This window comes from Fringilla coelebs (assembly GCF_963513975.1).
Source record: "Fringilla coelebs genome assembly, chromosome: 2".
In the NCBI taxonomy this organism is placed as follows: domain Eukaryota; kingdom Metazoa; phylum Chordata; class Aves; order Passeriformes; family Fringillidae; genus Fringilla; species Fringilla coelebs.
Window position 1 is genome coordinate 5275374 of NC_140029.1, and position 12671 is coordinate 5288044.

The 12671-nt window shown below is 48.4% G+C and overlaps 1 protein-coding gene across 1 annotated transcript in view; it reads left to right on the plus strand.

Annotated features, from left to right (window-relative positions):
- The window catches only part of PDE9A (phosphodiesterase 9A), a gene marked incomplete at both ends in the record, with an annotated part of 53416 nt that overhangs the window by 11505 nt on the left and 29240 nt on the right, over window positions 1-12671 (plus strand). The window contains 4 exons of the mRNA XM_084225987.1: window positions 1938-2008; window positions 5033-5110; window positions 5981-6024; window positions 12436-12490. Coding sequence (XP_084082113.1) covers window positions 1938-2008; window positions 5033-5110; window positions 5981-6024; window positions 12436-12490 — 248 coding nt within the window. The remainder of the gene's footprint in view (window positions 1-1937; window positions 2009-5032; window positions 5111-5980; window positions 6025-12435; window positions 12491-12671) is intronic.

The window sequence follows — 12671 nt, forward strand, 5'->3', positions numbered from 1 at the left end:
GAACACAGGGAAGGTGGGTGTGAGTGTAGGTGTGGGTCACACCCACCTCTAGCAGTGACCACCATCATCCTCCTCTGCGCCACACAACCCCTGATGCTTTGCTCAGGAGCGAGCAGGCAAACCATCCCCCCTGGATAAAACAACCCCACTGGATAAACCATCCTCAATGGATAAACCATCCCCCGTGGATAAAACAACCCCACTGGATAAACCATCCTCAATGGATAAACCATCCCCCCTGGATAAAACAACCCCACTGGATAAACCATCCTCAATGGATAAACCATCCCCCCTGGATAAAACAACCCCACTGGATAAACCATCCTCAATGGATAAACCATCCCCCCTGGATAAAACAACCCCACTGGATAAACCATCCTCAATGGATAAACCATCCCCCCTGGATAAAACAACCCCACTGGATAAACCATCCTCACTGGATAAACCATCCCCACTGGATAAACCATCCTCACTGGATAAACCATCCTCACTGGATAAACCATCCCCCCTGGATAAAACAACCCCACTGGATAAACCATCCTCACTGGATAAACCATTCCCACTCCTTGTTGCTTTTCCTGGCTTTAAGGAGAGTCTGGCTGCAATGAGGCACTTAATTTCTAAGGCAGGTTGAAAGCCTCCAGCACAGCCACTCAGAGGAGCTCAGAGTTGCTCTGAGGAAAGGGGCACAGCACTGGCAGAAGCATTCAAGCCCCATCCTTCATTCTCATGTCTGCACTTTCTTTTTATTCCACCCACACTTGATTTTTTTCACTGGCAGCAGAGATCCTTTTCAATGGCTGTTTTCCCCAATAAGTCCACTAGGAACAAGATTTTGATTTAGAGCAGTGGAAGATTCAATAGTGCAACGTGCACCCAACAGAGGAGACGTGGGTTTGTATTGGAAGCAACCTCAGGGACCTCAGTCACAAGGACAGACATCCTACAAATACACATTTATTGAAATGGGACACTCCTCATGCAGAGTGCTGCTGTTGAATTCTTGAGTGTTTTTCTTTCAGAGGCAGTGTGCTGTCTCTTAATCCAACAAGACATCAAATTAGGACTCCTGGGTTCTGTTTCTGGCCTGCCACTCACCCATGATAAAATACAGGGCAAGTAATTTAACAAGCTTTAGATGACAGAGTTTAAATATTGCACTGGGGCATGGTGAGACTGATGGGAAGTGCTGTAATGGTATCATTAAAGTGTTTTCTGACTGCAGAAGAAGCTGGGAGGATCATGACCTACAAGTCATGATGGACACAGGAGTTCTGGGGAAAACTGTGGCTGGGATTGTGTCACTGAAAGCACAGGAATAGAAAAATGGGATCAGGGGATGTGCTGCTCAGTCTTCTCTGCAGCTGCTTGGTGTGTGTGGAAGGGTGGGGGAATGAAGAGGTGTTTGGGGAGATGGGAAGGTAACTGTGGCAAATTTTGTAATCCCAGGTCTGGCTTCTGACCTAACAGTAGGAACATCTAACAGTCAGTAGGAATTTTGGCATAAGCTCTGCTCACTTTCAACCTAGTATAAGCTGGTGTGGTCCAAAAAGCAACACCCTTTTATACCATCCCATGACCTGCTCAAATCTGGGCAGTTTTCTTCCTTTCTTCCTTCCAGGCTCTTGCACTCTTTAATTTATAGTTGTTACCATCCCACAGCAGCACTCCTCTCAGCTCACACACTTTATTGCTCCACTTCTGAACAGCACTTTGGTCTCCAGAGCTTGCTTGCTTTATTGACAAAGACACAGGTATTACACAGGAGTAGAGAAATACTCCAGCTCACCAATCAAATCAGATAATTGAAATCATAGACTGTGCTGTAAAATTAGCCCAGTGCATGCCTGAACAGGATTCCTATCTCTGTGGGAACTAACCAACCTTTCTCTTTTTTTTTTTCATTTTTTTCCCTCTGCTGCTGTTTCCTTTGGAAGGTGATCTTCAGTAAATACTGCAATTCCAAAGACATTATGGACCTTTTCTGCATTGCAACAGGGCTACCGAGGTAGGTCTGTCATTTGTGACATTCATTTCACTTTTGTTTCTTTCCTTTGGGAGCAATTTAAAGACAGGCCCCAAATGATTTACTTAGCTGCTATTCAGGCTTGCCTCTCGTTCCAGTCTGGTGGAAGAAGAAACTGGGGCAATCAAGAGCTGGAAAATGTGGAGGCAGGGAATTGAGCCACCTCAGCGTTGGCTGCACATGAGGAATAGAGTGGAACAGAGTAGAACAGAGGAGAAATAATCTAAAATTAAATCAAGTGAAGAAGCCCAGTCCTGAGTACACAAATGTTGGGCACACCTACCACTTATATCTCAGTACAACATTTTTGCCCATATTGAGTGAAATGCAGGCACTTGTTTAGAACCTGTTTTTTAGGGGGGAAAATGGGGCCAACAAGAAGGATTGCCCCCAGGTAATAAGCTTTCTCTTTAGGTGTTTTAAAATCTAATCCCAGGAATGGGATAGTCCAACACAAAGCACTCCAGCTGAACCATTTTATAGAACATAAATATTTCCAAATCCATTTCCCAGGCCATGTATTTCCTAATTTATGTTGTCTCACAAAATCCCTGTAACCCTCCTGCTGCGATTTTCCATTTGGGAAAAACCCAAATGGGATTTGTTCCCTTCAACCTCAAGAGCAGTATCCAGCTGAAAGCTCAGTGCCGAGAGGGGTCCAGGGTCACGGGAGGGTGTGTGGGAAAGGCTGGAATGTGGTGGAAGGTGTAACATCCATCCATCCATCATCCATCCATCCATCCATCCATCCATCCATCCACCCATCCATCCATCCATCCATCCATCCATCCATCCATCCATCCACCCATCAACCATCCCTCCATCCCTCCATCATCAATCCACCCATAATCCATCCATCCATCCTACCATCCATCCATCCATCCATCCATCCATCCATCCATCCCTCTGTCATCCCTCCATCCATCCATCCATCCATCCATCCATCCATCCATCCATCCATCCCTTCATCATCAATCCACCCATCATCCATCCATCCTTCCGTCATCCCTCCATCCATCCATCCATCCATCCATCCATCCATCCATCCACCCACCCATCCATCCATCCATCCATCCATCCATCCACCCATCAACCATCCCTCCATCATCAATCCACCCATAATCCATCCATCCATCCTACCATCCATCCATCCATCCATCCATCCATCCCTCTGTCATCCCTCCATCCATCCATCCATCCATCCATCCATCCATCCATCCATCCATCCATCCCTTCATCATCAATCCACCCATCATCCATCCATCCTTCCGTCATCCCTCCATCCATCCATCCATCCATCCATCCATCCATCCATCCATCCATCCATCCATCTATCCATCCATCCATCCGTCCATCCATCCACCATCTGTGGAAGCCCAGGGCACTGGGAATATTTCTCTGTCTGCTCTGGGGTGCCCTGACCCCCAGGGCAGCACTGACTTTGACCCTCATTCATGGAGAAAGTTTCCCAGAAACTTCCCAAGATGGACTGGAATCCACAAAAGTGTGAAATAGATTATAGAGAGCAGTGTGGGTGTGTCACTGGGTGAGAAATTGAGGGTTTGGGGTTTTTAGTATGTTGTGGATGGAAGCAAGATGGAGGGCACAGAGTGTGGTCCTGGGTTTCTTCTTCACCTTCTTCTTCCTCCTTCTCCATGGGTTTGGGTGGCATTTTGTACTTGGGCAGAAAAGTCCCCATTGCAGCTCTGTGGGATCAGTTATTGGGTTAAAAGGGAAAATAATCCAGGTGTCAGTTCTTCATTGGATAGTTCAGTCTTAAAAGTCCTTGGAACAAGAGATTGTTGGCCATTTTGTGCCTTCTAATGAAAAGCTGCTGCACTCACAGCAGTGAGACTGTTTCACTGATAAGAAATAATAAACACCTGAGTGTGAACATGAAACACCATCTGGAGTGCCTTCAACCCAGACCCAGAGAAACCCACAACTGGTACCCCCACAATCATCTATCTATCCATCCATCCATCCATCCATCCATCCATCCATCCAACGCCTCCAGGCAGTGGAGCAGGGGAGGGAAGCCCCTCAATCATCTCCAGATCCCTCAATCACCTCGAGAAGGGGGAATCTGCTGTCTGAATAAGCACCTGGAGCAGCACAGGCTGGATGCAGCAAGGCAAAGCCTTTATCTCTGGACTCACAACTTTACAGTACAGGAAATGTGCAGGAGAAAAATAAGCCAGTCTTTTAATAATGGTTTTATTGCATGACTCCAGCTCTGAGGATTGAAAGATAAAATTGAATTTGCATAAGCTGCTGGACAGAATTAATGCCCTTTGCTGTTTGTTCTATTTCCTCCCATTTGACATTAGAGAGGTTAATAACTCTCATTTTCCTCTGATGTCAAAGACTTCCACTCCATCACCCAGGAAACTTTGTTCAGCAGTTTTAATCATTCAGAGTCAGGGTGTTCACTGCATATTTGGCATTTTATTTTCATCAGAAGATTTTCAAAGGAAAATTGCATTTCAACCAGGATCCTGGAGCCAAAGTAAACCTCCAAGGTTTACATCTGAGCCTGTGAGATCACCCTTAGCACAGTAATTAAAAAAGAGAAAGACCCCATATTCAGCAAGATATTTGTTTTGTTTGTTTTGGTAAATGAGTAACTAATTTCAAGACATTCATAGCACCAAAAGTTATTTGTATGGTATGAGTCAATATGTAGCTGCTGAGTCAATGTATCACAAAATACAGCTTTTTAACAGAAATTATTATACAGTGAGTCAAAAGAATAAATGAATTAGCAGGGAGCAAGGTCTGCTCTGAGATCAACAATTACCACACTTCACATTTTACATGGGTGAAGCATCAAGCCTGCCCTGCCCTGGGCTTTGACCCTTTCTGAGGTAACAGAGCTGCCAGGCCAGGAGCAAGGAGAAAAGATGCACCTGCAGGAGGGAAGATGGCTCTGCATCACATGCAGCAGCACAGAATTCCAGCTGGCATTTCCAGGTCACATAACCCTCTGTGGAACTTGCATTTCAGGAACACCACCATCTCCCTGCTGACAGCAGACAACTGCATGGTGTCCATCGACCCCACGATGCCTGCAAACACAGAGAGGTGAGCCCTGCTGCCACCTGCTCCTCCAGGACAGGCTCAGGCCCCAGCAAGGGGAGGGGGCTGCCTGCAGAAGCCTTTTGTGTGCAGTGGGAGGTGAGCAGAGGGAGGGGGATGGAGGAAGAAATGTGTGCTGGCCTGTAGCATGTGTCCTGGTCTGGAAGATTTGTATTTGTTAAAGCAGGAGTAATTGTCTCAGGGGAAAAAAATACTGCTTTTAGGTGTTCAGTGTAGAACATCTGTTCCCATCCCTCCCTGTTTGCTGCCAAAGCTCTGTTGTTCCCCCACTCCTGACTGCCCTGCTAGGACACAACCAGCAGATTACTTGAAAAGCCAACTCAAAGCCTGTGATGAGTGATGAGTTCAGGTCTCTTCGTTGCTGGCTTTGGCCCATATTTCAGGATGACTTTTCAATGCCATTGCCTTTATTGATACTGAGTGGGGCAGTCCCAGCAGCTGGAAGGGAGCTCCTGCACAGGACAGGGCAAAAAGAGGCTGTGGCTGCCCCAGCCCTGGAAGTTTCCAAGGCCAGGCTGGGCAGGGACAGGGCTCTGAGCAGCCTGGGATGCTGGAAGGTGTCCCTGCCCATGGCAAGGGGCTGGAGGATTTTTAAAGTTCCTTCCAACCCAAACTATTCTATGGTTCCATGATTCTGTTTCTAAATCAGAGAATCTAATCATTCTGTTTCTAAACTCTCTGTAAATCAGAGGGTTGTGTGGTCAGAAAAAGTGTCCGTTGCTTACTCAAACTCACAGGTTTTAAGAGAGCTTGGCATATCTTCAGATACTTCTCTGTACTTCTCAGGGGGCACAGATGTGAAATACAAACTGCATTTTGAGTGCTGCTAACATCAACCCTCTGTGGCTCTTCCAGGTCCCCATACAAAGTGATACCAGTTATGACTGAGCAGCTCTCAGGTAAAATGACCCTTTTGAACTGAACCTGAATTAAGTAAAACTGAATTTGCAATCATTTGCATGTGGAAGTTATGTGGCAATGAGGCAAAAACCTGAAGATGTCATTGTCATGGTTGTAGCTGCAGCAGAATAAGTGTTTGATCACAGTGTTCTGCAGGAAAGCTTAAAAAATGTGCCTGAATTTCAATGAATTTGAAGATCAGGTGAATGGCTGAGTCCAGGGAGCTTTCCTAGTGCCTTGCTCTGGTCTGACTCAGCACTCCTGATGCCCTGGGGAAAGCCTTGCATGGAGCAGGAGGGTTTTTCAGGCAAGAAAAATGAAAGCCTGTCCTGCAGTGTTTTGTTAAACCTGCCCATTCCTCTGCTGGAAAGCTGAGCACAACGTTTGAGCCTCACGTTATTCCCAAATAGCTGAGGAGAGAACATAACTTCTGTTGTGGGCATGGTAACTCTAAGTGTGATAAATATTTAAATTCACCTGACAAGATTAAAGAGGGCCTGGGTGAAAGAACACATCTGGAGCACATTCCCCAGCCACAGGCAGGGCTGGAGTGCCACTCCTCCCACTTCTCCTTGCTGTCTGTATCATGCTCTCAGACACTGGAGCAGAACTTTGGCTTGGGGCAATTCCTGTGAGCATCTGGCTCGTGGTTTCTCTCATCTGTGCAGCTGCAGAATCTCCTGCCACTGACATCAAGGCAGCCTGGACACTCTGGAGCCACAGGGAGAGGCTGGCAGGGCTGCAGCAGGAGAGGAGACATCAGCTGGGGACACTCCTTGGAGCAGTCAAGTGGGAAGATAGGAGAGACAAAGGGCAAGAGGTTGTGACTGTCCTGGAAAACAGCACAGGAGTGAGACAGAAAGCCTGGGGCTGGAAAAAGTGGAGTGCAGGAGCAGGTGGGTTTGTTGGGACAGGAGAGATGATGTTTTGGTGGTCCCACCTCATCTTCTGGCTTAGGGGTCCTGAATTATGGATGGAAACAGAGTGTGTGACAGCACTGTGCCTGCCAGGAGGGGAGGCACAAGGAGCTGAGGCTGTTCTGTGAGGCATCTGGAAATGAGGATGTGGGGAGGACAGAGAGGCAACAGCAGGGAGATTGTGCAGGGAGCAAAGGTGAACAGAGAGCAAAGAGAGCACAGAGGGTAGGGAACAGGGAAGAACCTCCTCACAGCGAGATTGGTACGAAGCCATAAACAAATCCCATGTCAGGGACTGCCAGGAGGAGGTAGTGACAGCCAAGGGCCACGTGTGACTGCAGAGGGGAAGGAGCTGCCTGCCAAAGAGTTTCCTTGTTGTGACAAACCCTGCTGCAGCAGCAGCAGCATCACTCTCCTGCTCTGGGAGCACACTTGGCACGATCACAGGAGGAGAGGTGGGGTGGAGCACGTGGCTCTGTGTCCCAGCCCTGTGAGTAACCATCCCCAGCTGCCCCACGGCAGGGAAATGGGGCCAGCACGGCTCCAGCAGGGAATGCCACCGAGTTAGACCAGCTGATTGAGGGGCTTTCCAGAAAACATACTCCTTCTTGAATGCTTTTCTTTTATTCCCCTAACATGAAGCTGGCAGTATATTTTTATAGGACCGTGGATGAGTTTTCACACTCTCCCAAGGCCCTCATTTGTCATCCCCAGCTGACAGCACATGGCTCTGCTTTGTGCAGGGCACAGCTCACTGTGTCAGCAAGATCTCTCTTCACTCCCTGCCTTTCAAAAAAAAAAAAGGATTTCCAAAGATCTGAGCTGAGAAGGGCAAGAAAAATTCTGGCCATAGATTGTCAAAACATAAGACAGAGTCTGCTGTGGAAAGAGGAAGAAAGTTGAGCTGAGTGTGATGGAACTAATGTTCCTTGGTATCTTTTTCTCTTTCACATGGCTTGTCATTAATCTTAAGCATTCCTGACATTTTGCTGACAGTAGGAAGAATAAACAGAGTGGGAAATTGTTCCTTTTCATTAAAAGAAAAAAAAAAAAAAAGCCAGCTCTGTTCTATTCTTCACTTCTCACACAAGTCTGCCTGAATCATTCTGCTTCCCAAGGCAGCTCATCCAAATAGGTGCCAAAAAGGGGGTCACCCCAATTTTCACAGTGGTGGGAGGGAATGAACCTCTTTTAGCAGTCTCCCAGGCAGCTGCAGGAGAATGACACAGAGAACAGAGGCTGTAAAAGGTGGGACTGGGAAATATAATCCTTAGGGAGGAAAAACATAAGCAGTGGCTGCTATCCAGCAGAGGAGATATCCATGGAGTCCTGCTAAGAAACAGTTCTTCATTTCCTGGCCATAGTCAGGGGAGAGGGTTGGAAATAAAAGCATTATTATTGCAGAGAGTGTTGGATGCAGCAGCCATGGATGTGTCAGGGGTCAGCTGTCTGCAAGTGCTGGGATTAGGGTGAGGGTCAGGGTCAGGGTTAGGGTTAGAGGAGGCCTGAGCTGGCTGGCTCTGAGCCTGTGAAGCTGCTGGATCCCAGCCTGTCCCTCCTCCTATGGCCTTGGACCAGAAGATTCGTGGCTGTCCAGGCAGAGCATCAAAACCCCTGTGGCAAACCCTTTTCTCTGTGGTATTTTAATTTCCAAACCCATTGAATGAGCATCCTCTCCCTCCCACCAGCAGAAGGGCTCTGCTCTGTGTCCTCCTGGTGGAACTGGCTCACAACTCACAAATTGATGGCTGTGTGTTGTTGCTCTAATTAGCAGGGTTCAGGCACTTATAGATTTGACAGGGGTGACAATTAAATGAACAAACCCTATTAGCAGCACCCTCTCGAGGGATGAAATTGAAATCTGTTTCATTTCTGACAGTGCAGAGAAAGGAGCTGTTGTGGAGGTCAAAAGACCTACTGTGGTCCTGACAGGACAGGAAAACATTCTCAGGGACTTTCCTACTGCTCCAAAGTTAGGGCAGCAAAGCCCAGCACTGGCTGCACTGGGATGATTTTCCTCCTGGATGATTCAACACCTGAGATCTTCTGTGATTTGGTATTGGTAAAACGACAGAAACTTGTCACTGTGTCTCAATCTTCTTATTCTGGCATCTCTCTCTTCTCCTTTTGGTTCTCGTTCATGCCCTCAGCTCAGGCAAGACTGAGGAGGCAGAGACTGGGAGAGAAAAATCCTCCTCCCACCACTGCTCCATGCATTGGGATGTGGCCAACTGCTTTGGGATTGCTCACCTGATGGGGAATTTGCATGCAACAGCCCAAATTAACCTGAGCTGTGAATTACATGAATCTGGGGCTCCATGTGACAGATTCATGGATGTGGGCTTGGGCTTGAAATTCACCCCTTCCCAAGGCTTCACCTGGCTGCTTGTGGTTTTTTTAATTACTCTGACTGCCCTGATCCAAGCAAACCACAGAGAGTGAAATGCAGACAGAGGCAGAAGCATTTGTGAGAAACAGGGCAGGCATTCACCAGCCTGAAGCTGGCAAGGAAAGGGAGATGCCCATGCCCTCCCAGCCTTGCTTGGCCACAGCAGAAAAGCCAGGGGCAAGCCAAGCCACCCCCCAAGCCCAGGGAGTCCCTGCCCACAGCCTGTTGGGGCTGGCAGGGTGGCAGAGGGAGCCAGGAGAGTGGGAGGATGGAGGTGGCTCCCTGGCCGTGATCCCAGAGGGTGAGAGGGTACAGGAAGAGGCGCTGTGAGCAGCATGGTGTGAGGCAGAGGGTGTCTGCCAGTGGGTGATAAACCATCTGTGCCAGGGCAGCTCACCTGAGCCGCTCAGTGTGCCCCTGGTGCCAGCCTGGCAGGGAAGGTGGGCTCTCCCTGCCAGCCTCCCGCCCGCCCGCGGCAGGGGTCACAGGAAAAAACGCTGCTGCCATCTCCCCCCACACCTGCTTTCCTCCCAGAACCTGCAGGAGACGAGGCAGAACAGCTCCTCTCTCCATGGTGTCCTGGCCAAGCTCCCTGCTGGGCTTGGCAGAGGCCACAGGGCAAAGAGCAGGAGTGGCTGTGCCCGCAGCCAGCAGGGCACTGAGCCCTGGGCAGCCTGGGGAAGCCTGAGCTGGCCTGGCCCTGCCCAGCATTAACCATTGCAGCATCTTCTGGGGGGTTCTGATTGTCAGCTGTCAGCTGCAAAACACCCAGAGTGTGCTCTGCAAACACCTGACTCGCTGAGCACCTGCATCTGCGAATATTGCTCATTGGGAGGTGAGGGGAGAAGAAAGGGGATTTTTTTGGGGATGCTGCACCAGGACCCTCAGCAAAGCCCCCAGAGCTGCTGCCAGTGCTGCTTGCAGCAGGATTTCCTTTTCAGGGAGGAAATTGCAGCAAAACAAAGGAAGCAATCCCAGGTAAAAGGTATCTGTGTGAACATGGGGCTTCAGCCCTGCCCAGAGGTATAAAAACGAGGCAGAGGGTAATGGAGGAAGCAAAAGCACACTCAGCCCTCCTGTTTTACAAAGGAGGGGACAAACAAGACTAAACTGTGTCAGAGCAATGTCTCCTTTTCTTCAGAACCCGGGGTTACCAGAGGTCTTCCCCTCTGCAAGGAACAGGGCAGAGAAATGGATCTTTGTCTCTTTAAGATGAGGCGAGCTGCCACTCTTAGTCATATATCTTTACTGCACCCTAGGGTTATAAAAACATACATCTTCATTTTGAAAGTCTTTTATTGCATCCATAAACATCAGATTGCAGCTGACTGTTCCCTGGATGGGAATTTCTTAGTACTCAGAGTGAGTTTTGACAGGGGGAGGGAGTGAAAGTAAGATTGTTGGGTTTGTTGGTTGGTTTTTTTTGTTTTTTTTTTTTTTTTTGCTGGAACAGTGTTTATAGGGAACTTGTCAGTCTCTGGCACGCTCCAGCCACTGTCAGAGGGCTGAGCAGCATCGAAGGGAGAGGACAGGGGTTTCTCTGCTTTCTCTGCTTGTTTTCCCTGTTGGACTCTGTGCCATCCCAGGTGCTGCCCAGGGTAAGTTTTCTCCTCTCTTAAACAGGACGCGGCGTTCGCTTTGTTTCAGCGCTTGGGTTTTGTGAGAAATCTGGAAAATGGGTCTCTGTGAGAAGAAGCAATTTCTGTTTTCTCTGCTAGCCACTCTGCTGGGAGCTGGGGGGGAAAAGGAAAAAAAAAAGGGGGGGAATTAGATCTGAGACTTTCAGAGCACAGAAAGCTTGCTCCAGTTTTGAGGCACAGGGGGTAACAGGCAAATTGTTTTGGCCGGAGATGTGAATGCTCTTGACAAGTATTGCTGATGTCTCTGATACCCGAGGAACTGCAAAGCCTCTCAACAGGTACAAGAGCTGTTATTTAGAAATAAATGGTAAAATAAATGCTGGGCTGTGTTTCTGTCTGATGTGTTTTGCCTGGGCTATTGCAGTGTTGAGGTGTTGTGTTCCCTGGGGGAAGGAGGAGAAGTACCTGCAGAAATGCCACGGGGTGTTTCTGTGTGGGGTGTAAATAGGTGTTCTGAGATCTGCAGTGTGTTTAGGATGCACTCAGTGCTTCCTTTCCTTGGGCATACCCCCAGTGCAGGAATCACTGCAGCACTCTGGGGCAGTTCGCATTAGCTGCTGGGGGAAAGAGGGAACAATCCCAAAATGGGATCTCAGGGCTCAGCAAAGGTGGTTTGGATTTCTCCTTTCTGTGTGGACATGCTAAAAGATGGGAAAACATTGCTGTCATACTTCTTCCTTCCTAAAGCGTTCTGTCCCTTGCAATCTAGGGTCCTGCTTTGGGGGATTGTTTGCTTTTCCTTCAGTTGGGAATTGCAGTCCTGTGATTCTCTTGGGAAGAGGCTGGGGCTTCATCAGCCTGACTTTCCTGAGGCTGGGAACAATGGGATCTTGACGGGATCCCTGTGGCAGCTCCATCCAGGCTGTGTTCTCAAGGGAAAAGGGGCTGGGAAAATTGTGCCCTGCTGTGTCCATCCCACAAACCAGGAAGGGCAGAGCTCATTCTGCAGGGACAGCACTTTGTCATCTGGTGTTTGCCTGGAGTTCATGCAAGGCAGCACAATCCTGAGGCATTTGCACCAGGAAAAAAAAATAAATGGGTTTGCAGGATAAGGCTGAAAGGCAAGCTGGGTTTTATTTGGGGTTCATGGGCTGTGGGGTTGTTCATGGGCACTCTGACTGTGAGCAGGAGCTTTCAAAAGCCAGGTGGGATTCTGGGTGTCCCCCCAAGGTCTGTGCAAGGGTCTCCTCTCCAGAAAGGGCTGCCTTACAACAAGGCACCTCTCAGAGATCCAGCCCCCCAAAAATAAAACTTCTCAGGAAACCCTGGCTGTAATCTGCAGGAAGAGCAAGGCAGGTGAGACAAGGAGTCATTCCCAGACCCTGTCACTCTTCAAAGCACCTAAACAAATTTTTGGCCTCACCATCAGAACTGGAAGCCTGGGGACACCACTTTGCAGAAGGGCTGAGGGCATCTTCTTTCCCTTTTTTTCTATCATGTCCTCCTTCTATTTTTTTTTTTCAGAGAAAGAAGAATTGTTCCAGAATTTATTGGGACAGATTGCTGAGCAGTTCTCGAGGTAAGAAACTGCACATCATTATTAATTTAAAATGCTATTTCTTTTATCAGCCTGAAGTGAAATTTTCACAGGAGGCAGAGGGGGCATTTAAGACATCTTTCAAATCCCACTCTGCCTGCCAAATTTAGGTCTGGGCCACATTATTTCCTGCTGACAGCAATACAGTAGCTCAAACCAAAAG